General features: G+C 44.3%; 2 protein-coding genes across 3 annotated transcripts in view; one reads left to right on the top strand and one right to left on the bottom strand.

The window, feature by feature from the left end:
• Positions 1-858: 858 nt before the first annotated feature.
• LOC120920870 lies at positions 859-24,344 on the bottom strand. 2 transcript variants are annotated; one of them, XM_040333237.1, is made up of 8 exons: positions 24,148-24,323; positions 20,523-20,644; positions 19,302-19,440; positions 12,507-12,628; positions 7,806-7,916; positions 6,342-6,448; positions 2,469-2,559; positions 859-1,362 (listed from the first exon to the last, which is right to left on the bottom strand). In XM_040333237.1, exons 1-8 carry the CDS (start codon positions 24,242-24,244, stop codon positions 1,246-1,248), a joined length of 906 nt encoding a protein of 301 aa, XP_040189171.1. In that variant the 5' UTR covers positions 24,245-24,323; the 3' UTR covers positions 859-1,245. The 2 variants fall into 2 exon arrangements, with proteins under 2 accessions (XP_040189171.1, XP_040189172.1); XM_040333238.1 differs by lacking the exon at positions 20,523-20,644 and having other exon boundaries at positions 24,252-24,344.
• A 73-nt stretch (positions 24,345-24,417) lies between these two features.
• Positions 24,418-27,186, top strand: part of SRP54 (signal recognition particle 54) — a 35,911-nt gene continuing 33,142 nt past the window's right edge. The window contains exon 1 of the mRNA XM_040333234.1: positions 24,418-24,597. The gene's annotated coding sequence lies outside the window, so the exon portion shown is untranslated. The remainder of the gene's footprint in view (positions 24,598-27,186) is intronic.

The following is a 27,186-nucleotide window of genomic DNA, read 5'->3' as shown; positions in this document are numbered from 1 at the left end:
AATTTTGTTTGAGTACAGTGTTGCATGGCCGTGAAATTTCCAGGTAAAATAGTACAGTGCTGAATAGCATTAATGGCCTGGTTATGCAGGGGGTAAAGTGAGTGAGTAAAATCTTCTGTAGCTGAAGTTCTTAACTCATCATGTGTTTTAAATATATGAAAACAAATGTGCGAATGCATCCTAAAGACCTGGGGCCAGATCCACGTACCTGCGCGCATTTTTCCGTCCGGCAAAGCGTATCTCAGATACACTACGCCGCCGTAACTTTCAGCGTATTTTACGTAACCTGAAAGAATTTGCGCCGTAAGTTACGGCGGCGTAGTGTAACTGTGTCGGCTTAAGGGCGCGCAATTCAAATGGCTAAGTTGTGTTTTATGTTAATACGTCTTGACCCGACGTAAATGACGTTTTTTCTGAACGGCGCATGCGCCGTCCGTGGGGGTATCCCAGTGCGCATGCTCCAAATTAACCCGCAACAAGTCAATGCTTTCGACGTGAACGTCATTCTACGCAAAGCCCTATTCGCGAACGTTTTACGCAAACGATGTACACAACGGAAAATTTGACGCTGGCCCGACGTCAATACTTAACATTGGCTACGCCTCATATAGCAGGGGTAACGTTACGCCGAAAAAAGTCTTACGGAAACGACGTAAAAAAATGCGCCGGCCGGAAAGTACATTTGTGGATCGCCGTATCTAGCTAATTTGCATACTCGACGCGGAAATCTACGGAAGCGCCACCTAGCGGCTAGTGTAAATATGCACCTAAGATCCGACAGCGTACTAAGACGTACGCCAGTCGGATCGAGCCCTCATTCAGTCGTATCTTGTTTTGTAGATACAAAACAAAGATACGACAGGGGGATCTTAGACAATTACGCGGCGTATGGATAGATACGCCGGCGTAATTTCTTTGTGGATCTGGCCCCTGGTAGGATAAAGAACTGAAATCTGCCTCTTGCAAATCTAATATTTAAGTATCTCCTCATTTCTGAGGTGGTTTTTAAAGCTGTTTTATTTTTATTTTTTTATTATCTTTTTTAAAAGTATCAGCAAGTCAAATACATAAAATATATAGCTAGGTATCAAACCAATAAATAAAAAGAGATAGTTCTTTACTACTATAGCTGATGAGATGCTACTTTGGGCAGAGCATGAACAGGCTGCTTCCAAAAATAATAAATAATAAATTCTTCATCATGCTAAGTGCAAAATGAATTTAGGAAACGCATTGTGGATTCTTCTACAGAACTCTGTACAAATGGATTTGACGAATAGTCTCTTCATCAGTCTCTGACCCAGTGTAGATGTCTGGATTGAGCTTGACTTTTTCCACCCATTTATCGAGTTGTATATTCATCTGGAGAAAAGAAGCATAATTCTAGTAAGCTTGGCATGGAAAATTCATATACACAACAAAAGGACTATTGATTTCTTAAAATTTGACGATGGAAACATTAGAAATGTAAAAAAAAAATTCTAGTGTTTAATACTGGAATTGATCTAAACCTGATATTTAAAGGGGTTGTAAAGGTACAATTTTTTTTTCCTAAATAGCTTCCTTTACCTTAGGCCCCTTCCCCTTTCCGCTCCAGCGCTGTGATTGACTGGAGCAGCGAGACATGCGCATGCGCACGGGAGACTTCAATCCGGCAAGGTCCGGCGACTGCCGGCCCTTTAGCCGAGGCTCCCCGCTGCGCATGCGCCGCTACAATCAGCGGCGCATTGCGAGGGGAATATCTCCAAAACCGTACAGGTTTAGGAGATATTCTTTATACCTACAGGTAAGCCTTATTATAGGCTTACCTGTAGGTAAAAGTGGGAGTAATGACTTTACTACCACTTTAACTGTGTAAAAGTCTTAAGGCCCATACACACGATTGGACTTTTCAACAACAAATGTCCGACGGACCTGTTTTATTGGACAATCCGACCGTGTGTATGCTCCATCAGACAATTGTTGGTTTTTCAACGGACAAATGTTTGCTGTGCATGCTCTCAAACTTTCGACAACAAATGTCCGATGGAGGATAATCCGATCGAGTGTACATAAGTCCATCGGACTAAAGTCCAAAGTACAAACACGCATGCTCAGAACCAATGCTAAACATCAGACAACACTAGCAGAAGTTGCCCAAAGGGTGGCGGTAAAGAGCTGAAAAACCACGTGGTTTGGTGAATGTTGGCTGAAAATGTTCTGCCGTGTGTATGCAGAACAAGTTCACGGACAACGCCCATTCGGACAAAAATCCATGTAAAAGTCCGATCGTGTGTATGAGGCTTTAGATAAAATAGCTGTCCAAAATACCAATCCATTGACTCTGATTTAAAGCACTTGTGCAAGATAAAGGAAAACCTGCAAACATGGCCTGTTGTGGGTACTTGAGGACAGGGTTGAGAACCACAGATCTAATGCAATTACTTTCCTATTGTGGATGATCAATTAAAGTGGGTAAAAATACTGACCTGAAGTTTGTCTAATGATTCCTCTAGGCTTGGTACAGCAACTATGAGGCTTCCTGTCTTTCTTACATTTTCCATTACAAATGTCCAGGCTCTAAAATAAAATATAATGGAATATTTAAAAATACCAAAACACATTCACAGTAAAACATACAGTGCATCCGGAAAGTATTCACAGCGCTTCACTTTTTCCACATTTTTTTTGTTACAGCCTTATTCCAAAATTGATTTAAATTCATTATTTTCTTCAAAATTCTACAAACAATATCCCATAATAACAACAACGTGAAAGAAGTTTGTTTGAGATCTTTGCAAATGTATTACTTATGTACATAAGTATTCACAACCTTTGCTCAATACTTTGTTGAAGCACCTTTAGTACCAATTACAGCCTCAAGTATTTTTGAATATGATGCTACAAGCTTGGCACACCTATTTTTTGGCACTTTCCCCCATTTTTTTTTTTTTTTTTGCAGGACCTCCAAAGCTCCATCATGTTGGATGGGGAGCGTCAGTGCACAGACATTTTTAGATCTCTCCAGAGATGTTCAAATTGGGTTCAAGTCTGTGCTCTGGCTGTGCCACCATTCACAGAGTTGTCCCATAGCCACTCCTTTGTTATCTTGGCTGTGTGCTTAGGGTCGTTGTCCTGTTAGAAGATCAACCTTCGCCCCAGTCTGAAGTCCAGAGTGTGCTGGAGCAGATTTTCATCAAGGATTTCTCTGTACATTGCTGCCTTCATCTTTCCCTCAATCCTGACTAGTCTCCCGGTTCCTGCCGCTGAAAAACATCCCCACAGCATGATGCTGCCACCACCATGCTTCACTGTAGGGATGGTATTGGCTAAGTGAAGAGGTGCCTGCTTTCCTCCAGACATGATGTTTGCCATTCAGGCCAAAGATTCAATCTTTGTTTCATCGGAGAAGAAACATTTGTTTCTGATGGTCTAGGAGTCCTTTAGGTGCCTTTTTGGCAAGCTCTAGGTGGGCTATCATGTGCTTTTTACTGAGGAGTGGCTTCCATCTGGCCACTCTACCATACAGACCTGATTGGTGGAGTGCTGCAGAGGTGGTTGTTCTTCTGGAAGTTTCTTCTCTCGCCACAGAGAGTGTAAGTGTGAGCCTGATTAAAAACATTTACAACTTTATTTATACTTACTGTTTGCTTAAAAACGCATCTCATCTAAAGTCCCAAAATCTCCCCTTTTTTTTGTACCTTCATTAAATGTAACCATATTGCTACACTTAGAGGCTCCTCTCTTCTTTTTTATACTCGGTTGTGACATGACGCTACTCTTAGATCAAGACAATTTGCTTGTCTTGCAAAACGCTCTCAAACCAAGTTACTCTCAAACCAAGGTTTTACTGTACAAGGAATGTAAACATGTATTAGAAACAAGCATGACAGGACCTCTTTAATGTGAGATATGGGGTTGAAAAGACCTGAGATCTCACATTTACACTTAAATGCAATAAAAAAAAATCTTTTTAAATAATCTTTTTTCCCTTTAAGACCATTGGGCGGAAATTACGTCACTTCCGTCATCCAATGGTATGGGTGCCATCATTCCCTCACTCAACTTCATGCCTCTGAGGCCCCGTACACACGACAGAGTTTCTCGGCAGAATTCACAGAGAAACTCGGTCAAAACCCGGATTCTGCCGAGAAACTCTGTCGTGTGTACACTTTTGGCTCGATGGAGCCGCCGAGGAACTCGTCGAGAAAATAGAGAACATGTTCTCTATTTTCTCGTTGTTCTATGGGAGAAGGCGGCCCGCCGAGCTCCTCGGCGGCTTCATCCCAGAACTCGACGAGGAACTCGACGTGTTTGGCACGTCGAGTTCCTCGGCCGTGTGTACGGGGCCTGAGGGGAAAGCGGTAAGCGGTGGAGATGACCGTGACACAGCGGGAGGGGGGTGGGCACCTATCCTATCGCTGATAAAAGTGATCTTGTGGCAAATCCGACGCTGAGACCACTTTTATCTGAAACCGCCCCCCCCCCCCTTTTTTTTATTCAACGTCAAAGTACAGACGTATAATGACAGTGGGCTATTCGGAAAGTGGTTAAGCTGGATACACACGATACAACTATTGTTGTTCAATTTCCGTTAGATTTACCTTCAACTATGTAGTACAAGGGCCTTCCTGATTGCATGCAAATTGAAAGTGTTGAGGTGTGACCTCATTTTATATGGTTTTGGTAAATCTAAGTGGAAAAAATCTAAAGAAAATTGTATAGTGTGTATCCAGATTTAGACATAAAGTTGGAGCTTTCAGTAACTGCAAGTTTGCATGAATACATTCCTGAAATGGTACAAAATACAGCAACAATTCCATATTTTGAAAAACACATATCTTATCATTCAGCAGTCCTTCAGCTTCAGCCAACTGAATTTGGGCTGATAAGACGTGATCAGTCTGCTGCAGGCTGGAGGAAGCATTTCTCCTCTCCCCTGAAGCATTGAGCTGATATGTGTTAAGACATTTGTGAACACAATCAAGAACTGCACAGGCCTTATGCCGCATACACACCATCACTTTATGTGATGAAAAAAAACTATGTTTTTTAAAAACGTCAATTTAAATGACCGTGTGTGGGGGAAAACGTTTTGTCTTGTGAAAAACGACGAAAAAAAATTGAAGCATGCTTCAATTTTTTGTGTCGTTTTTCAAAACGTTGTTTTTTGTTTCACAAAAAATCACCGTGTGTAGCAAAAACGACGTTTAAAACAACGTTTTTAAACCCGCGCATGCCCAGAAGCTAGTTATGAAGCGAGCTTCAATGGAAAAAAGTGCTGAACTTAACCTCGCTTTGCTAGAGCATTGTGAAAAAATGATGGTGTGTAGGCAACGTCGTTTTTGAAAATTGAAGTTTCAAAAACGTTGTTTTTTACTTCACAAAAAATTTCGTTTTTTTCATCACATAAAGTGATGGTGTGTATGCGGCATTAGGATATATGCGATTGTGTCATTTAAAAGCTGGCATCTCAATCCATAAAATAGATTCTGACTCTGGCTGACGCTTGAAAAAAAAGATAGCCATCTAATTTAAAAAAATGAATGAAGGTATCGTCAGGGGCAGTACTGTGATCTCTCTAACCTGGAAGGTTGCTTGCATAGTATGCATGCACTCAACATAAAAAATATGTACAGTGGTACCTTGAATTACGAGAATAATTTGTTCCAGAAGAATGCTTGTAATCCAAAGCACTTGTATACCAAAACAAGTTTTCCCCATAGAAGTCAATAGAAACTCAGATAATTAGTTCCACAGTGACTTCTATTGTATGCAGTACCGCATGTGGCCAGAGGTGGGGGGGGCACTGGAGACACTCGGAAACCGATTAGAGCCGCTTGGATGCACTCAGAAACATTCAAAGTGGCTTTGAGTGCATCCGAGCGGCTCCGAGTGTCACCGGCACCCCCCGCACCTCAGGCCAAATGTTAAACTGCACACCGCAGAGCCTTGAATCCTGCTCGTTTTGCGAGACAACGCTCACAAACTGAGTCAGGTATTTTTTCAATAATGGCTCATATTGCGAAACTTTCGTCAACCGCGTTACTCGCAATCTGAGATATTACTGAACTGTCATGCTAGATCCCCAGGGGTGGGCAATGAATTTTCTCAAGGGGCCACATGAGAAACTAGGACTGTTGAGGGCCAAACTAAAATGGGCGACTGTGCAGAATTTTTAAGGACCCCCCCCCCCAGTTGAGGAAGCTGACATACTCAGAGGGTAACACTGTCAGTGAAAGCATCAAGGGCCAGATAGGGACAGCCAAAGGGGCTGGATGTAACCCAGGGGCAGGTATGACTATGTATTCTTCAATTTTATCCACTGCCATTATGTCACAGGTATCTGAGATTTACATTACTTTATTTGCTTCTCTTTGTCCAGGAAGTATTCAAAAACGTTATGTAGAACTACCACATCAGCATAGTGCAGTAAGGATGGCTGACAGCAAATATCCGAATGGTAAACCTGTGAGGAAATACAGAATAATTGATAACCAGGACTGGTATATAGCAAAGACACGCTTCTACACGCCGCAGAAAATAAAATAATGTTATTTGTGATGATTCTGTAGCTAAAAGAAATTATAATCTTCCCACGTACATGATCCAGCGTTCCATCTTCATCGTGAGAGCAATGGTATCATTCCTGGCTTTTCACAGCAATATTTGGGAGAAGAATTGCACAATAAGTCAGAAAGGATGGCATCCATTTTAGGTACTGACATTGTTGCTTTACCAACCTATAGGAGCAATGTTATCTAGCTTTTATCCCCCCGCCCAAAAAAAAAATAATCAATTTAGTTTTTTGTCCATTGAGGGTATAGGAATTCTGATACAGCTGGGTTATATCGCTGCCTGCAGGAGGTTGGGACACTGACTATTAGAAAAAATGCTAGCCAACCTCTGTATAACCCCCTCCTCTTTCCAGCATGCCTCAGATTTTGTTGGTGTCCTAGGAGGTTGGACACTTTTTTTTCTTTAGCTCTGCTCTAACTATTTTTTGTTATCCTTTTTGGGAACAGCTTTCCCACAGAACTGAGGCATGATGGGTAAAGGAGGGATTATACAAGGAGTGGCTTACAATGTTTCTTTTTGCCAGTGTCCCAACCTCCTGTAGGCAGCGGTATAACCTAACTATATCAGAATCCTTGTGTCCCTCACTGGGAAAATTATTTTACAGTAATGCCGCGTACATACGATCGGAAGTTCCGATGGAATTTTTTGTCGGAATTCCGATGAAGCTGACTTCCATCAGTCTTGCCTGCACACTAACAGACTAAATTCCGACCGTCCAAAACGCGGTGACGTAAAACACAACGACGAGCGAAAAAATTAAGTTCAATGCTTCCGAGCATGTGTCGACTTGATTCTAAGCATGACACAGACGATCGGAATTCCAAACATGTTCTATTTCTAAACTCCGACGGGAAAAAGTCCGGTGGGGCCCACACACGGTCGGAATTTCCTATGAAAAAATTCCGTCTTACTTTTTTCATCGGAAATTCCGATTGTGTGTACAAGGCATTAGAACAAATTTTAATGGATCAAAGAATGTCATGCAAAATGGTCGGCCCTCATGCATGTTCACTTCATCAAATCTGGCCCTCTTTGAAAAAAGTTTGGACACCCCTGGACTACACCATCATGTTCTGGCAAATTGGCAGATTACAAAAGAAGCTGCTATAACATTTCACACGCTTGTTAGGTGTAGGTAGGTATATTACCTCTGATTTAATTCTTCATTTCCAGACACTTGCCAAAAGTTTCTGCATCTCGTCTTAAAATAAATCCTTAAATTGTACACAAGGCATAACATGCCATACCTGAATTCTGTCTGTGAAGTCATACTTCTTTATGATCTTTTCTTGTAACTGGCAGAATTCTGCATTGATTTCCACACCTTGTAATTTACTGGCTGAACTGTACACACAACCCTATATTAAAGCAAACAAAGACAAAAGGATTTTTATAAATCTCTAATACTGAACTTTGAAAACAATACATACATTGTACGGTTTTCTCAGATTTAGTTAAATAGCTGAATGTATGAAGAATCCAATTTACAGCTATGTAAAGGTACATAAAAGGTGATTTATTGTGGGTTGGAAGACCATAACTGGCCTCTCCTAAAGCAGTTTAAAAACCAAAAGCAAGCATCATATTGCAGCTTACCAATTCTTAGATGTATTGGCTGCATTTGTCTTCATTTTTTAGCATTTGTTTCCTTTATTTTTACCTGGTGATATGGCCATTAAGTCTGTTGTTTTTCAACAGAACAAGCTTTCCTGCAAATGTAGCAGTTAGGCCTTGTACACACGAGAGGATATCCGCTGGAAACGGTCCGCCGGACCGTTTCCAGCGGATAAATCCTCTGGCGGATTTGGATCTGATGGCTGTACACACCATCAGATCGAAATCCCCGCGGAATACATCCGCGGTGACGTGGCCGCGCCGCGACGATGACGCGGCAACGTGCGTGACCCTGGAAGGTAAATACTTCCACGCATGCGTCAAATCATTACGACGCATGCGAGGGATGGGATCCGGTGAGTCTGTACAGACGACCGGATCAGTCCGCTGGACTGGATTCAAGCGGATAGATTTCTTAGCATGCTAAGAAATTTTTATCCGCTGGGAATCCGTCAGCTGTTTTTTTTTTTCCGCTGGGAAATGTCCGCTAGACCGTACACACGACCGGATCTATCTGCTGGAACTGATCAGCGGATCAATCCCAGCGGATAGATCCGGTCGTGTGTACGGGGCCTCAGTGTTCAGACAAACCATTTACCACTGACAGGTGTGCTTAAAATGGTCAGCTTTTATTTATTCATGTAAAACCTTTATTCCAAACACCCCTTTCACAAGGGACTTGAAAGTTGCGCGTTTCTGCCACGATTTCAGGGAAACTTGAGGTCACTGGATCCCAACTCGCATCAAAGTCGGACCAAAGTAGTACAGGGACTACTTTGAAGTCGCACAGATATGAATGGTTATCATTGGGAATCATGGGGTACGACTTGATGTCCAAAGTCGCAGGAAAAGTCGCACAAGTGTGAAAGGGGCCAAAACTATTGCTGTAACTGCTTGTGTAACTGCAGCGTGAGTTTTGGTTTGGCTTCAATTTCTTAGTGTATCTAAATCTGCTAGTATGTCTAAACACTCCCCTCAACCTCAGATTAACAATACTGCATTCCAAAGGTGCTCCTGTGCTACTTCATCCAGCATGGGCACACTCTAATAAAGCATTGGTAAGCTGCAATATAGTACATTTTTGGTATTAATACCACTTTAAATAATCTACTTTCAGTATTGGCCTGATACAAAAGAAACAATCTGACTACTCATTTTTTTTATACTGCTAAGACTGCTTTAGGGCAGGTTCACACTACCAGAACGCACACCAGATGCGTTTCCGCATTAGCGTTTTTGATTCGTTCCAGTGTGTTTTTGGTGTGCTTCCAGATGCATTCCAGGTGCTTTTTTTTATTTCCTGTAAATTTTTTACTTTACAGTGCGTTTTTTATGCGTTCCAGTGCGTTTTTTATGCATTTTACTGCTTTCCAGTGCAGGAATAATGCAGCATGTTCTACTTTTTTTATGGAACTGGAAAGCCCTGGAACTGACTGCACTGGTGTGAACTATGCCATTGGAAACCATATAACCATGCATGCATTTTTGATGCAGAAAAAAAACGCACTGGACTGCATGCAGTGTGAACTGGCCCTTAATCAGCCATATGAAATAGAGCATCTCAAGGCTAAAAATCAATATCATGTTGTTGTTGGGCAAAGTAGAGAACACATTTACTCACTGCATCTGGACAGCAGTGAAGGGGAAGTATGTTCTGATATACAACATATAACTTGTGGGGTTTTCTTAGTAAAAAGCACAAGGCACCAGCCAATGGCATGGAGGCTTTGTGAGGGTCTCGCCTAACGGTGACCCCAAAAAGGTGGTCAGCCTCAATGCATGCACACTTCTGTAAGCATAGAGGCTGTCTAATTTGAGACATTTCATTGAAGAATGGTTGTTTTTTAACAATAAAAATGTTTTTGAAGTGTTGTTCCCCCCCCCTCAATATTTGTATACAGTCTTTGTTAACAAGAATCAAATAAATGTGAAAAGGGTTACCAGAGCACCATGGGTTATCTAAATTGACAGTATAGCAAACTAAGTTTTCCCTGCAACTCCCTTTGACGAAAATCTCATAGGCCCCCTCCATCACAAGGAATGAATCAATGTTCTGACCCATTTTAGTTTTGTAAATAAGGGGCTTTTTCTGTCCAACTGAAAAGTAATCAGGTTAATAGTGAAAAAAGGAGACTAACCCTGGGTTCACACTAGTGCGATGTCAGAGATCGCATGTGATTTACACCTACACCGCAGGTACCGATCACATGTGATCTCTGAGCAATGCGAGTTCAGCCATACAGTTGTATGGCTGAACTTGCATTGGATTTGCATAGAAGTTATGCAGGGACTTGTTTTTCCCTGCACTAGAACTGGATTGAACGGGTGTTCTCACGTCACATGCCTGATGAAGGGGTACTGCATAGCTCTGAAACATCGCTTTTTTTTTTATATACTATGTGATCAAAGTTTTGGACCGAATTTTGGAGATCCTGGTGTGCTGGTGACACTTCCTTCTCATGATTGCAGTCGGTTCCAGCCGTTGGTCATTTCAGCACCCAATCTAAGATACAGCCTGTGACAGAACCCACTGTCACTGTGTGTTTTGCAGGGGGCTGTGGACTGGCCTCCTACCCACAGGCTTTGACCAAGAAGAAACTGAGAGACCTGGGGACAAAATGGCATTGAGATAATGTAATGTAATGCTACATCCCCCCCCCCCCGTTGCAGTGTTTAATTGTGTTGGGTCATGGCACGTAGACAAAGGATCTGGAGATACATCCCAGCAGGGGATGTTTAAGAAGGAGCTGCCTGCTTATCATAATCCCTTTATGTGTTTCAACTGTAGTTTCTGTTTCAATGTACAAGTGTTGAGTTACCATTGGTTCTTCCTTGCCCCCTACCCCCTCTATGACAAGGATAAGGGGAGTGTTCCTAACTGGGTTTAAAGTGGTTGTAAACCCTTACAGACCACTTTTACTTACAGGTAAGCCTAGATTAAGGCTTACCTGTAGGTGCAAGAAATATCTCCTAAACCTACACGGTTTAGGAGATATTTCCAAAAGATATGCACTGATGTCTACGGACAATGGCGCGCAGGCGCACTGAGCATGCCATTACTAACGGCGATCATGCCGTTAGTGTCGGCACCCATGCGCATGCGCGGGAGTGACATCAAGCCGGCTCCAGACAGTCACAGCACTGGAGCCGCGATACGAGGAAGACACTCGGGGAAAGATGGCGGCGGAGGTGAGGAACGAGCACTGCAGAGGGGGCTTCGATCTCAGGTAAGTAATACATAATTCTATGCATACTAGCTCATTATGACTTTTTCTTGCAGGGTTTTTTTTCAGATTTTTTTTCAAGAGGGTTAACTTCCTCTTTAAAGCGGGGGTTCACCCAAAACAAATTTTTTTAACATTACATCTAGCAGAGCCAGCATACTAAGGACATTTACTTTCGGCAGGACATTTTTTTTTTTCTCCGTACATACCTTTATATTCTGTTTTTGTCCAGGGCTTTCGAGTTCCGATGACTGCGGGACTGGGCGTTCCTATCCTTCGGTTCGATGATCGACGGCTTGTGAAACAGGTGACCTGTCGCACCACGCGCGTCACCAGATTTCGGGAAATAGCCGAGCTGCGAGTCGGCACTATACGGCGCCTGCGCAGTCAGCTCTACAACGGCGAGCGCAGGCGCCGTATAGTGCCGACTCGCAGCTCGGCTGTTTCCGGAAATCTGGTGACGCGCGTTGTGCGACAGGGGACCTGTTTCACAAGCCGTCAATCATCGAACAGAAGGATAGGAACGCCCAGTCCCACAGTCATCGGAACCCTGAGGCAGGGATAGGAACGCCCAGTCCCGGAGCAAATCAGAATATCAAGGTATGTACAGAGAAAAAAAAAAATTACCTGCCGAAAGTAAATGTCCTTAGTATGCTGGCTCTAATGTTAAAAATTAGTTTTTAGGGTGAACCCCCGCTTTAAAGGTGTATGTTTTGTATGTAATAAACAGTTTATCCTCTGCATGTTTAACTCTCAACATCTGTGTGGTTTGCATCGTGATTGAGGGGTTAAGGGCTTGCTATGGCGAGTCTGCTGGCTTGCGGGTGTGTTTGGAGACACAGGTCTGGCGGAGGTGCCCAGCCGGGGAATCCGAGATCCGTCACACAGCCGTCACGTGTGCATTGGGAGTATTGCATTGGAGCTCCCCCATACACACACAAAAAAGGAAGTCACTCAATCAGGCTGGTTTGAACAACAATTTCACATCTGTGGATACTTTTCAATGGGCAATTTTTTCATATACAAAGTAAGTGGTCTCTAACTTCTTTTAGCCTTGGATGATGAAGACACAATATCATGCTAAAAAAAATATATGCAACTCTGTTTTACCGCATACAGAACAGCTCCAAGTCTGGAACCCACATCTACTAGTGTTTTCCCACTCAGATCAGGCAACAGTTGCTGGAATAGAAACTTGAGTTCCACGAGAGAAAAAGAATGTGAAATAAAGTCTGTAAATATAAAAACAAAACAAAAAGACAATGGCCAGCGAAATCCTGAATTTATGCAATTTAGTAGAGCATGTTTGGCATTCATCATGGTCTTCAATAAAAAGTCAGGCAAGGGTCTCACAAGAGTCTGTCACCAAGTAAGCTCCTATTCCTCCAAACACTGCAAATAAAGAATAATATGGGATGTGGCATGCTAATGACATACCTCCCAACCTTCCCGGATTTCGTGGGAATATCGCGGTCCGTCCCCCCCGCTCAACAACGCTGATCCGTGGACCCCCCCCCCCGATCAACAACTTCGTTTGGGGGGTATGCTCATTTGTCCCTCATTCTGAAGTTGAAAAGTTGGGAGGTATGTAATGATAATAGCAAGATCTTCTTCAAATCCAGGAATTCAGTACTGAGATCAACAAGATGGAAGTCCTGCTACTAACCTACACGTTATACAACAAATTCTGCATTCTGCTTAAGCAAAACACAGTAGTCAAGGTTTACCTCCATTGTCTCTGAATGTGCTTGGGTACAGCCCATCAGAAGGAACAACTTCCTATACCAGGGATATGCAATTCGCGGACCTCCAGCTTTTGCAAAACTACAAGTCCCATCATGTCTCTGTGTGTCATGCTTGTGGCTGTCAGAGTCTTGCTATGCCTCATGGGACTTGTAGTTCTGCAACAGCTGGAGGTCCGCTAATTGCATATCCCTGTCCTATACCTAGGGCATATAACCACATCAGTCAAGCTATATCCCAATGTGAATGACCGATAAAGGGAAACTACGTTGTATAATGATTCGGGTCAATTTTCTTGATGGGGCAAAGAAAGCACAAAAAAAAGCATATAAAAATCACTCTCACAATATACACAACATAAACAGAACAGAAGTTCTAACAATTCCTCTTGGGTCCCATAACTAGAAAAAAGTAATTGTTTGCAGTTGATCTTCAAATCAAACACAGGTGAGGACAGTTTTATCATATATTGCCTATAATGCCAGTTCCTATGGTGAGATAATATTATAAGCCATGCCTCAGGTTACAAGCTCCAATGGTAGCCACACACTTCAATATGATCATACAATGTGACTAAGCTGATCAAACGAAATAAGAGTTGCAAGGGTTAAAAGCGGGCGCTTTTAACACTTTTTCGGCCGCTAGCGGCACTTTACCGCCGACGCCCCAGCGCCTCAGTGTGAAAGTGTCCTAAGAAAACATTCCAAAAAAGACTAATCAACACAAATATCCAAACAATATAAAAAGTGAGCAGCGCAGAGAACAGGGTGTCAGAAGGGCAGAGTACATGGGTCAGTGGGCAAGATGTCACAGTATTGGGGGGCAAGAGAATACAGTACAGTGGGGCACAGGAGGGCACAGTATAGGGGGGCGCAGGAGGATACACTACAGTGGGGGGCATGAGGGGTGCAGTAATGTATAATACAGAGATGGTCTCCTTAAGTAGAGCAGCGCAGGGAAGCTGCTGTCACAGGTCTTATCTGTTCAGGCACTCTATCAGTGGGCTAAATGTACAATGAGACTGACCTCTCCCCTTCTACGTGCCACGCTGGAGAGCCGCTCTCCCTCGGGGCACTCGTGCGGGCACGCTCCTGTGTCCTGCTGCTGCGTCTATTGACACAGACAGCAGGACTCAGCCCCGCCCCCCAGCTTCTGCATCATTGGATTTGACTGACAACAGCAGGAGCCAATGGCTGTGCTGCTATCAATCTATACAATCATGACCCGAGACACCTGCTGGTGTGCTCGTCCCAGTCGCTAGAAAGTCCAGGTTCAGGTAAGTAAAAGGGGGGCTCTCGGGGTCTGCAGCATCACAGGAGGTTTTTTCACCTTCGTGCATAGAATGCATGAAGGTGAAAAACCTTGAGGGTTTACAACCCCTTTAACCATCCGGACCATTTGACACGGCGTCGCTTTAACTGACAATTGCGCGGTCGTGCGACGTGGCTCCCAAACAAAATTGATGTTCTTTTTTTCCCACAAATAGAGCTTTCTTTTGGTGGTATTTGATCACCTCTGCGGTTTTTATTTTTTGCGTAATAAATTAAAATAGAGCGACAATTTTGAAAAAAATTCAATATTTTTAACTTTTTGCTATAATAAATATCCCCCAAAAATATATAAAAAAACATTTCTTTCCTCAGTTTACGTATTCTGCTACATATTTTTGGTAAAAAAAAATCGCAATAAGAGTTTATTGATTGGTTAGCGCAAAAGTTTTAGCGTCTACAAAATAGGTGATAGTTTTATGGCATTTTTATTAATACATTTATTTTACTAGTAATGCCGGCATTCAGCGATTTTTTATCGTGACTGCAACATTATGGCGGACACATCGGACACTTTTGACACTATTTTGGGACCATTGTCATTTATACAGCGAGCAGTGCTATAAAAATGCACTAAATACTGTGAAAATGACAGGGAACAGACGATCAGTGACAGTCTAACTAGGAAGCACGGGGAGAGGTTTGTTTACACTTACCTCTCCCCGTTCTTCAGCTCTGTGACCCGATCGCGGGACACCGGCGGCGATCGGGTCCCACGGGCGAGGTCACGGAGTACCCGACCGGGTCATGAGCGTTGCGCCGGCAGCGCGCGACCCACGGCTGTGCATATTAAAGGGGACATACCTGTATGCCAATTTGCGCAGCTGTGCCATTCTGCCGACGTACATTGGCGTGCAGCGGTCAGCAAGCGATTAAGGGAGACTGCAGAGCATTGTACTGCAGCTTCTTGTGTAGGCAGGATCTGTACTGCTCTGATCACATGGGATGAATAGGAAAGGAGGGCCGGTAGGAATCGGAGCTGTACACATCCGGTCCACACAAGCAGCGACAGTAGTAAGTTGTTCTGCCTCTGGGTTCTCCCTTAAACCATGCAAAGCACTGAAAACTACAGGGGTAAACTGCACCCTGGGCACTGTGACAAGACGCCCTGCTGACTGATCAAATGAATAACTCCAAGTATATTGGAGAACTGAACATAGTACAATATGCAAAAGATTGTTTGGAATAAATTTATGACTGATAGATCATATTTGAGTTTGATCGTATAGTGCGGAACAATATTGTGTGTTACATTGTTTGATATTTTTCTTTTACAAAGGTAAATTGTTTGATATTTTTATTAGTGCTGTCAGTTAAACGCGTTATTAACGGCGTTAACACAAACCCATTTTAACGCCGTCAATTTTTTTATCGCGCGATTAAGGAGGTTCACCCTTTAAAACATTTTTTTTTTTTGTCAGCACGTACCTCTTAATCCCGATTTTCACCTGACGGCGATCCCGCGGGAGTGGGCGTTCCCAAGCACTGCCTGTGATTGACAGGCTTCCGAACGGCGCATACTGCGCGTCACAGGTTGCCGGAAAAACCCGAACGTCGGTGCGGCTCTATACGGCGCATGCGCACCGACGTTCGGGTTCTGTCGGCAACCTGTGACGCGCAGTATGCGCCGTTCGGAAGCCTGTCAATCACAGGCAGTGCTTGGGAACGCCCACTCCCGCGGGATCGCCGTCAGGTGAAAATCGGGATTAAGAGGTACGTGCTGACAAAAAAAAAAAACACCGGCATTGTGTTGGTAGGATGGCGCGATTAATCGTGAGTTAACTATGACATTAATGCGATTAATCGCGATTAGAAATTTTAATCGCTTGACAGCACTAATTTTTATTTTACAAAGGTACATTGCTTGATATTTTTGATCAATCAATTCCTTGCTTTTTTCTAGATGAATCACAAACTGCTATGTGTATGGCTACCATAAGAGGCTACAAAGAGCACTTTTCCTACCGCCTTAGTGTTCTTTTGTAAATACAAAGGTTGAGGCTTTGACACATCATTAAATGTCACTACATACTGTCTTTATTTAGCAGATAAAAAAATATATTCCTACAGCACAAGAAAGAGGAACAGAACTCTGAAAGCAAGATTGCAGCAGTTGCGCTGAATTGGACAAGGATGTAAAATTCAATCAGCGCTCACAAAGAAATGCATAAAATGACCCATTAATCCAGAAAGCATAAAATATAAATTCACTCCTATTGTAATGATGCATGCACGTGAATGTTAAAATGCAGTAAAAGCTGCAACAGGTACAAAACTATCTGGTAGTGCTACACAGGAATAAATGTAACAAAACACACTCACTTGCTGCTGTCCATCCCTTGTTCAAACAGTATCTAGTTTTTCAGCCAAATAAAATAATGGACACTATTAATCGTGATCAAGAAATTGATAGCAAGTGGGGGAGTTTTCTACATTGAAGCCAGCAGACTACAACGAAAAAAGAAAAAAAAATTACAGCTCACCATACTAAAACAAGCAATGTTAAAGCGGTAGTAAACCCACACCAAAAAAAAAAAAAAAAAAAACAGGAAAATATAAATAAAAAACCCCTGCAAGGCAAAGGCATAATGAGCTAGTTTGCAGCGCATACTAGCTCATTATGAAATACTTACCTCAGAAAGAAGCCTCCGTATCAGAGCCCGTGTCTTCCGGGTACGCGGCTCCGGCGCTGTGAGTGGCTGGAGCCGCGATGACGTCACTCCCACGAATGCGCGTGGGAGTTTTCTTTCCGGTGTATTGTCACAGTTTGCTGCCTATCCTAGAATGCTCCGAAAGTCACGTGGCGGCCAACTGCGCATGCGCGATGCGTTCCAAACGCAAATGCGATGCGTTCCAATGGATTCACGACAGTGCACACCAGTGAAATCTTGTTTGGCATCCAGGCTCTTTCCTTAACATCCCCGTGGATTGGAGGATGTTAAAAAAAGAGCCAGGAGGCCGAGCGAGCGGCCACTTTCCTCTAAATCCACGTCGCCCTGAATGCCGGGTTCGCTGGTGTGTACTGTCGAAAATCCATTGGAACACATCGCACTTGCGTTTGGAACGCATCGCGCATGCGCAGTTGCCCGCCACGTGACTTCTGCAGCATTCTGTGATAGGCAGCAAACTGTGACACTACACCGGGATGGCTGCCAGACCTTAAGATGGGGGAATTCAGAGTGCATGCACCGCTGATGTCAGCGGCTGCATGCATAGAGAATATCTCCTAAACCGTATAGGTTTAGGAGATATAATTTTACCTACAGGTAAGCCTTATTATAGGCTTACCTGTAGGTAAAAGTGTAAAATTTGGGTATGCATCCGCTTTAAGCCTCGTACACACAATCGGATTTTCCGACAACAAATGTGTGATGACAGAATTTTGTTGGAAAATCCGACCGTTTGTACGCTCCATTGGACAATTCTTGACGGAATTTCCGACAACACATGTTTTATAGCATGCTTTAAAACTGTCCGACAACAAATGTGTGATGTCGGATTATCTGATCGTGTGTACACAAGTCCGTCAAATGACTGTAGCTGCCGAGCCCATACACATTAATGACAGGTTGGTGGTGACCACAGCTATCTATGGCTGTTTGGAGGGACAGTGATGACCTGCGTGATTGCTGCTGGATGCACACAAAGTGTGACTGTGAATAGCCACAAACAGCCAATCACAGGTGCCAAAAATGGCTGCAGGAATCAGCAGATTCCTACCACAGTCATTCACATTGGTGCTAGTTGAATGCAGCCTTATTCCTGTGTAGTACTAAAGCCCCGTACAGACGATTGGATATTCCGACAACAATTGTGTGATGGAAGGGTTTTGTCAGATAATCCGACCGTCTGTATGCTCCATCAGACAATTGTTGTCGGAATTTCCGACAACAAATGCTGGACAGCCATGCTCTCAAATTGTCCGAAAACAAATGTTGGATGGCCATGCTCTCAAATTGTCCGAAAACAAATGTTGGATGGCCATGCTCTCAAATTGTCCGAAAACAAATGTTGGATGGCCATGCTCTCAAATTGTCCGACAACAAATGTGTTCTGTCGGATTATCTCATCGTCTGTACACAAGTCCCTCGGACTAAAATCCAAAGTACAAACACGCATGCTCCGAACCAATGCTAACCATCAGACATTAGCAGAAGTTGCCCAAAGGGTGGCGCTAAAGAGCTGAAAAACCACATAGTTTGGTGCATGTTGGCTGAAAATGTTCTGCCGTCTGATGGGTTTACTTCCTATTTGTTTCCCTGCAAAGGTAAAGCATAATGGGCTACTATGCATCGCTTAGTAGCCCATTATGTGTCACTTACCTGCAGGAGAAGCCTGCAATGTCCCGGTCTTCCTCGCTAGTAGAGAGCAAGCATTCTTCACCCCTCTACTTCCGGGGTCCGAGAACTCCGGCTCTGTGATTGGCCAGAGGTGCGTGATGTCACTCCCGCACATGCGCATGCGCCGTAGACATCGGTTCAGTCTTTTTCGCAAATATCTCCTAAACCGTGTAGGTTAAGGAGATATTGCAAGCACCTACAGGTAAGCCTCAATCTAGGCTTACCTATAGGTGAAAGTTCTACCTAAGGGTTTACAACCACTTTAACTGTTGCAGCAGTCACTGTGTTTTAATACTCATGTACATGCATCATTACAAACAGGAGGGCATTTATAGCTTATGCTTTTGGGATTGTTAAGAAATTGTATACATTTTTGTAAGCAGTGATTATTTTTATTTACTGTCTTTGATTAGGTTATACATTTAGTGGGTTAAAATAAAAAAAACCCTGGAGGAAATAGTGCCCATTAATTATGTGTTTAGTGTAGGGCTCACCTAAAGGAGCAGTTTTTCTAGATCCACATGACATACAGTAAATACGACTCATCTTCCCCTCCTCACATAATGCATCAACAGTATCATCATCATAAAGGAAAGCGTCTACATGAAGGGTTGGCCTCTGAAGACTCTGAATCTGTAAAGAAACACAGAAGATCATTAGTGCGTGTAAGGTCGGGGAATAGCTGGATGGACAGGGTCATTAAAGCGGGGTTCCAACCACAATTAGCATTTTTTAAATGTATGTCCTTTCATCCTGCGTTTTTATAATATAAATCCGGTCACTTACTATTTTACAATCCGCCGCCGATCCGCATAGTTATTCAAAAAAGATAGTTTATAAAACTATGTCCACACCGTTGTCATTTTGCTTGTGGGCATTGTGAAGCCTACAAGCACTTCCTGGAAGTCTTGGATGGGGAGTGATAATTGGGAAGTGCACTGCATCCTGGGAAATGATGACACACATTTCCCAGGAGTATTAGGCTGCTTTCACATTGGGCAGCGGAGGTGCGGTGACGGTATAGCCGCGCTATTTTTAGCGCCGCTATACCGTCGTATTTACCACGATATTCGGGGGCTAGCGGTGACGTTTTAACCCCCGCTAGCGGCCCGCATTGCGGGTGGTATTACCGCGGTTTCCCATTGATTTCAATGGGAAGGCGCGGTATAGGAGCAGTAAACACCACGCTCCTATACGCTCCAAAGATGCGGCTAGCAGGACTTTTGAAGCAGTCCTGCTACCGCACCGCTTCAGTGTGAAAGCCTTCGGGCTTTCACATTGAAGCCTGCAGGGCATGATTTTTTCATGCGGTATAGCAGCGCTATTTTTAGCTCTGTACCGCATGAAAAACGCCTCAATGTGAAAGGGGCCTTAGAGGGAGATGATGTCAGGATCCTAGGTGATTCCAAAGACAGATTTCGTGGGACTGCATAGCAACAGGCATTTCCAGATGAGTAAAAAAAAAAAAATGTTTTTCTTTTTTAGGTCTAATGAGCACAATAATGAAAAAAAAAATGTGGGATGGAAACTCCACTTTAAAATAACCCAAATGATAAATGGAGGAGATGCATGCATTTTCTAGAGATTATCTGTATTTACACACAGTAGCCAATCAGATACAGTCACAATGAAAAACGCAGAGAATTTCTGGTTCTAACGATATACTAAACTCTGCCTTATCGAATAAAGAAGATCCGAATGTCTAGAAATCTCACAATGTCTATCACTTGGTTCTCTGATCCAACCATGGCTTCCAGTGGCAGACTGCTTCGTATGTCATCAGCAATACAGTTTAGAAGCACATCAGCGTTACTTCTGAGCAAATCTTCTATTTCACCTACAATACAATTTAAAATATTAATTCCACTCATCACTCAAAAGAGGCTTACAAGTATAAAAGCTCTTTCAGTAACAGCAACTTCTTTCTGTCTAAACAGATCTACATGATTTTTCTATTACTAGAGCTAACGTTTCTGTATTCTTTTTGAATTTTTAAGATTGAATTACTTCACAGTATAAGCAGCTAGAGAGGCCAGTGAGGTCTTGATTTACGGTTACCCAGCCCCTAGGGCACATCTACACCAGTTGCAGCATAAATGCAGAATGAATGCATATGCAAGTGGAATGAACATATTTCAATAAGCTGCGTTTACACCACTGCGGGGCATGCATGTGCATTTTAAAAAAAAAAGTTCAGCATGCTACAATTTCTGCATCACTAGTGTTAATTTTGGCAGCAAATTTCGATTTCGTTTTAGTCTTATGCCGCGTACACACAACCGTTTTTCATGACGAGAAAAATTCAATTTTTTAAATTGGATCATGTGTAGCAGGGGACGACAAAACCCGGGCGCCAGGTCGCAATTGCGACAAGAAATTGTGACCTGGCGCCCGCGACAGCCGGTAATTGAGGCCGTGGCTTTGCGAAGTCCCAAGCTCTTCCTTCTGTGAGCTGGCGCTATCGGGTGGTGGCCGTTGGCATTACAAGTTAAAGTGGAGGTTCACCCTAAAAACAATTTTTTAACATTAGAGGCAGCATAGTAAGGGCATATACTTTTGGCAGGTTTTTTTTTTTTCTCCGTACTTACCTTTATATTCTGATTTGGTCCAGGGCTTCCGCGTTCTGATGACTCCGGGACTGGGCGTTCCTATCCCTGTCTCAGGGTTCCGAAGACTGCGGGACTGGGCGTTCCCATCCTTCGGTTCGATGATTGACGGCTTGTGAAACAGGTGACCTGTCGCACAACGCGCGTCACCAGATTTCCAGAAATAGCCGAGCTGCGAGTCGGCACTATGCGGCGCCTGCGCCCGCCGTGTAGAGCTGACTGCGATCGTTGCAATACTTTCTGTCACGCCGTATTTGCGCAGCGGTCGTACAAGCGCACTTTTTTGGGAAATAAAATACACTTTTTTTTATTAATAAATAAGACAACAGTAAAGTTAGCCCAATTTTTTTTTATATTGTGAAAGATAATGTTACGCCGAGTAAATTGATACCCAACATGTCACGCTTCAAAATTGCGTCCAATCGTGGAATGCCGACAAACTTTTACCCTTTAAAATCTCCATAGGCGACGTTTAAAAAAATCTACAGGTTGCATGTTTTGAGTTACAGAGGAGGTCTAGAGCTAGAATTATTGCTCTCGCTCCAACAATCCCGGCGATAACTCACATGTGTGGTTTGAATACCGTTTACATATGCGGGCGCTGCTCACGTATGTGTTCGCTTCTGCACGCAAGCTCGTCGGGACGGGGCGCGTTTTTTGGCTCCTAACTTTTTTAGCTGGCTACTAGATTCCAAGCAAATTTGTCAAACCCTGGTGTGTGGGCTCCAGAGCATTTTTCTCGATGAGAAAAATGGGCATTAAAAATGTAGAACCTGTTCTATTTTTTTCTCATCGTTTTTTCCCTTCGTCGTTTTTCTTGTGAAAAACGGTCGTATGTAGGCTTTAATGACGGGGGAAAAAATGCGCATGCTCAGAAGCAAGTTATGAGAAGGGAAATTTGCATAATCAGCCCAAAGGGTGGCACCATTCGAATACAACGTCCCCTTTATAGTGCCGTCGTACGTGTTGTACGTCACCGCGCTTTGCTTGAGCATTTTTTATCACGATCGTGTGTAGGCAAGGCAACCTTGAGAGGAATCACGTCGAGAAAAACATCGTTTTTTTCCATGACATGAAAAACAGTCGTGTGCACGTGGCATAAGTCTTTCAACTAAAATGGCATTTTAGTTCTAGTCCCATTTTAGTCTTCTGCAACTGTTTTAGTCGTATTTATTCTACTAAATCTCTAGTACATTTAGTAGACGAAAATCATTTTAGTCTACTAAAAATCATTCTAGTCATCTAACATCTAATGGGTGTACTTAAAGTGGAGTTCCACCCTAAAAAAAAAAAAAGGCAAAATCATGAAAAAAATTAAAAACAAAATTGAAAAAAATATATTTTTTTTACTTACCAGAAAGGGCGGTTGCTATGCGGAAGTTTCTAATCTGCCTCTTCCTATACCGCGGCAGGTCTTCTTCCTCGTCCGATCCCACGTTGTCTTCTGGAGAATGAGGCGCGCTGCCTTCTGGGAACTGTGTGTATCCCAGAAAGCAGCCGCCCATTCACAAAAGCGACGCACGACTCGCGCATGCGCAGTAGGAAACGGGCAGTGAAGCCGCAAGGCTCCACTGCCTGTTTCCCTCAGTAAGGATGGAGGAGTTGGGAGCTGCCAGGATCGAGCGATCGGCCTCGGGGGGGCTGACATTGCGGGCGCCTAAGACAGGTAAGTGTCCTTATTAAAAGTCAGCAGCTACAGTATTTGTAGCTGCTGACTTTTAAAAAATAAAATCGCGGGTGGAACCCCGCTTTAAATTGTAATGCATTATTTAAAGCGGGGGTTCACCCAAAAAAAAAAATGTTAACATTACATTCAGCCGAGTTGTCAGAATGACAATCGGCTGTTTTTTTTTATTTTATCCCCGTACATACCGTATTTTCACCGCCGCTTCCGGGTATGTCTTCTGCGGGACTGGGCGTTCCTAATTGATTGACAGGCTTCCAAGTTCCGACTGTCACATACTGCGCATCACGAGTTGTCGAAAAAGGGGCTGAACGCCGGTGCGCAGGCGCCGTATAGAGCCCACTTGCAGTCCGGCTTCTTTCGGCAACTCGTGACGCGCAGTATGCGACGGTCGGAAGCCTGTCAATCAATTAGGAACGCCCAGTCCCGCAGAAGACATACCCGGAAGCGGCGGTGAAAATACAGTATGTACGGGGATAAAATAAAAAAAAAACAGCCGATTGTCATTCTGACAACTCGGCTGAATGTAATGTTAAAAATTATTTTTGGGGTGAACCCCCCGCTTTAAGCATTTCTCTACAATTAGAGTGAAAAATCGAATATGTTATTATTTATGGTATTGAGGTTTGAACATGCACTACAGACCAGTGTTCGTTTTGACATCAAATTTCTATTTAGTAAAAGTCATACTCTTTTGACTAAAATGCCATTTTAGTTTTAGTCGTATTTTAGTCATCTCAATTGATTTAGTTTTAGTTGACTAAAATGGTATTTATTAAGTCAATGAAAATGTATTATTTGACAAAATTAATACTGCGCACCACATAGGCAGGTAAACAAGTAAAAACGCACGCAAATGTACTGCATACATGCATGCACGTGTGAAAACACAACATGGTAAAGAAAAATAAATGTGCAGAAATGCGCAGCGGACGCAGAGATTGTGTTGAAGAGTCCTAAGTGAAACACTGCAATAATAAGAGAAGAAAAAGGAAAACACAACATAAACACATGGCTCTTCCAGCAATGATTGTCACTGTGTCAGCTTACTGCTATGTCTCATCCACTGGATAACCCTGGGCAGGACATCCGCAGACACCTGAGTCAGCACGTTGAGTATAGCTCTCTGAGCCTGATCCAGGTCCATCTCCCACCTTTCGCGTTTCCCACTTTGGGTGTACCAACAGTTTCCCACTCTGGGTGTACCAAGATGGCGTCTTCACCATCGAGACTATTGAAGGAAGGACCGCCCTCTGACCAGTCACTAGCCTTTCGCAGCTTCTATGGTATGGACGCGGTTCCGGAAAGAGTAAGAGGCATGGGGTCAGAGGTCACCTGGAAATGGTGACGTTTCCTAGGGAGCGGAAGTTACTGTTGCTGCTGGGGAGCTCGTCTGTGTTTGGGGTTCTGTAGAAGGGGGTCGCCGGATTTCCCCATTGGAGGAGGGAGGAGAGGCGCCGGGCTGAGCGGTCCCGCCGGGGGCAGAAGAGACTTTTCCGGGTAATATGGACCGTCCTGACCGCCTGGTCATTCCCAGCTGCTGGGGAACCTCGACTCTCAGAGGACCCCGGAGAGCATCATCATGTCTGCACTACCCTGCTGAGACCTCAACCCCCCTAATCCGCCTGTACCTCAACCCGCCCCCCTAATCCGCCTGTACCTCAACCCCCCCTAATCCGCCTGTACCCCCCCCTAATCCGCCTGTACCTCCCCCCCCCTAATCCGCCTGTACCTCAACCCCCCCCCCAATCCGCCTGTACCTCCCCCCCCCCCTAATCCGCCTGTACCTCAACCCGCCCCCCTAATCCGCCTGTACCTCAACCCCCCCTAATCCGCCTGTACCCCCCCCCTAATCCGCCTGTACCTCCCCCCCCCTAATCCGCCTGTACCTCAACCCCCCCCCCCTAATCCGCCTGTACCTCCCCCCCCCCTAATCCGCCTGTACCTCAACCCCCCCTAATCCGCCTGTACCTCAACCCCCCCCCTAATCCGCCTGTACCTCAACCCCCCCCCTAATCCGCCTGTACCTCAACCCCCCCCCTAATCCGCCTGTACCTCAACCCCCCCCCTAATCCGCCTGTACCTCAACCCCCCCCTAATCCGCCTGTACCTCAACCCCCCCCCTAATCCGCCTGTACCTCAACCCACCCCCCCTAATCCGCCTGTACCTCAACCCACCCCCCCCTAATCCGCCTGTACCTCAACCCACCCCCCCCCTAATCCGCCTGTACCTCAACCCACCCCCCCCCTAATCCGCCTGTACCTCAACCCACCCCCCCCCTAATCCGCCTGTACCTCAACCCACCCCCCCCTAATCCGCCTGTACCTCAACCCACCCCCCCCTAATCCGCCTGTACCTCAACCCACCCCCCCCTAATCCGCCTGTACTTCAACCCACCCCCCCAAGCCGCCTGTACTTCAACCCCCCCCCCTAATCCGCCAAGTTTTTGGTGGAGTGGTGAGAGGTTCTGTGAAGGGTTATAGTTGTCTCATTCCTCCCCTCAATTCTCCTGGTGATCAGTGTCACAGAGACCGAGGGATTGGTCATCCAGACTTTTATGGTTGTCACCACAGCAGGAATAGAGGGGGAATCTTCTAATGGAGACACCTGTTGCAATGACAATTGATTTTTCTCTCACTTCCTGTGCTGTTTGTGGAATACCGACAGCAAAAACATAATCTTTGCAAGGCTTTTTTTGAAGTAGAACTAAAGGCAAAACATTTTTTATGTGTCTTATTTTGGATAGAGTAATAGAAGGCTAAGACAACTGTCGTGTGTGTGTGTGTGTGTTTTTATTTTTGTGTCTCATCAGAGAGATTTCCCTTCACTTCCTGCCTCATAGCCAAATCAGGAAGTGAGAAGGAGAAAAATTGATTCCCCTATTGGAAAATTTCCCTTCTAGTCCTGTTCTGATGACAACTCCAAATGTGGGATTTTCTTTCACTTATAGTTATAACAGATAGAATGACTCTTCCTAACGGCGGCACAGACCGCAATAAAATCTGACAGGTGTAAAAAAATAAATAAAAAAAATCTGTCTCTTCAGTTCTCCTTAAACTCCACACTACCCAATTGAAAACAAAACATTTTGGTTCTAGATATATTTTAAAGTGCAGTAAAGGCAAAACTGTTTTTCTTTTATTTTGTGAAAGATCTTATTATGTTGTGTTGCCTGTCTTGCTGGAGGATATTTCATCCCACTTCCTGTCCTTGCCTTTTACTTTATTGTGGTACAGAGTAGCTCTCCCTCCTTCCTCCTAGGCAAGAATGCTGTTGCCCTACATTGCACTGGTGCTGCAGGGCTCTTCCTTCGGGACTCGGTGGAGCTCTTATCTGCAGAAGTGCCAGTTTTCCTGCTTGCACAAAAGTCACATTTAAAAGAGAGATAAATGGGAATTTTTATTTATTTTTTTTCCAGAATCGCACTTGCCTAGGTGGATGCAGCATCAGTCCCCTGTCGACTCCAACATCGCCAATCGATCGGTTCTCAGGTCTCCATGAGCAGAGTGCTGGCGACGGTCAGTCTCTGGCTCTCTGCTCTGCCCCTCCTCGCTCACTGAAGTGCTGGGCTGTGGAGGGGGCAAGAGCGTCCAGCTCAGATTCTCATCGGCTCGATAACAAGCTGAGCTGGGTGCCAGTCCAAGCACCCGGCGAATCCTGTCTCCATTGTTGTGATCTTACCCAAGCCTGGAGCGGAACTGTGACATTAGCAGACAGCGGACTTCAGCCTGCTGTCTGCGGAATACAGGTCACAGGAGCGCAGAATGAACTACACTCCTGTGATGCATAGGAGTACAGCCAAACAAGCTCCTTTTAAGTAGGTCCTGAGCCCAGGGGGGAATTGGCATCAAGGGTAGAGGTAGACCGATATGGGTTTTTCTCTGGCCGATGCCGATATTTAGTAATCTGGGCGGCCGATGGCCGATATATGATGCCGATTTTTGCGGCCGATATTTTAGGCCGATTTTTATTTTTTATTGGTGGCACTGGAAGGAAGATGGCACTAGCAGAAGGCACTTATTGGCACTGGCAGGTTGCACTGGATGGCACTGAAAGATGGTACTAGCAGGTGGCACTGATTGGCAGAT

This window comes from Rana temporaria, chromosome 13, assembly GCF_905171775.1.
Source record: "Rana temporaria chromosome 13, aRanTem1.1, whole genome shotgun sequence".
In the NCBI taxonomy this organism is placed as follows: Eukaryota; Metazoa; Chordata; class Amphibia; order Anura; family Ranidae; genus Rana; species Rana temporaria.
Note: the sequence above shows the minus strand (reverse complement) of the source record. Positions and strands in the feature narration are given on the sequence as shown.

Excerpts from the sequence above, each read along its gene's own strand:
- LOC120920870 (XM_040333237.1), bottom strand. The coding sequence starts at position 24,244 with ATGGACCTGGATCAGGCTCAGAGAGCTATACTCAACGTGCTGACTCAG. Across the intron at positions 20,645-24,147 it reads CCAGTGGATGAGACATAGCA|GTGAAATAGAAGATTTGCTC; the intron begins GTAAGCTGACAC and ends ATTGTATTGTAG. Across the intron at positions 1,363-2,468 it reads AATCATTAGACAAACTTCAG|ATGAATATACAACTCGATAA; the intron begins GTCAGTATTTTT and ends TCTTTTCTCCAG.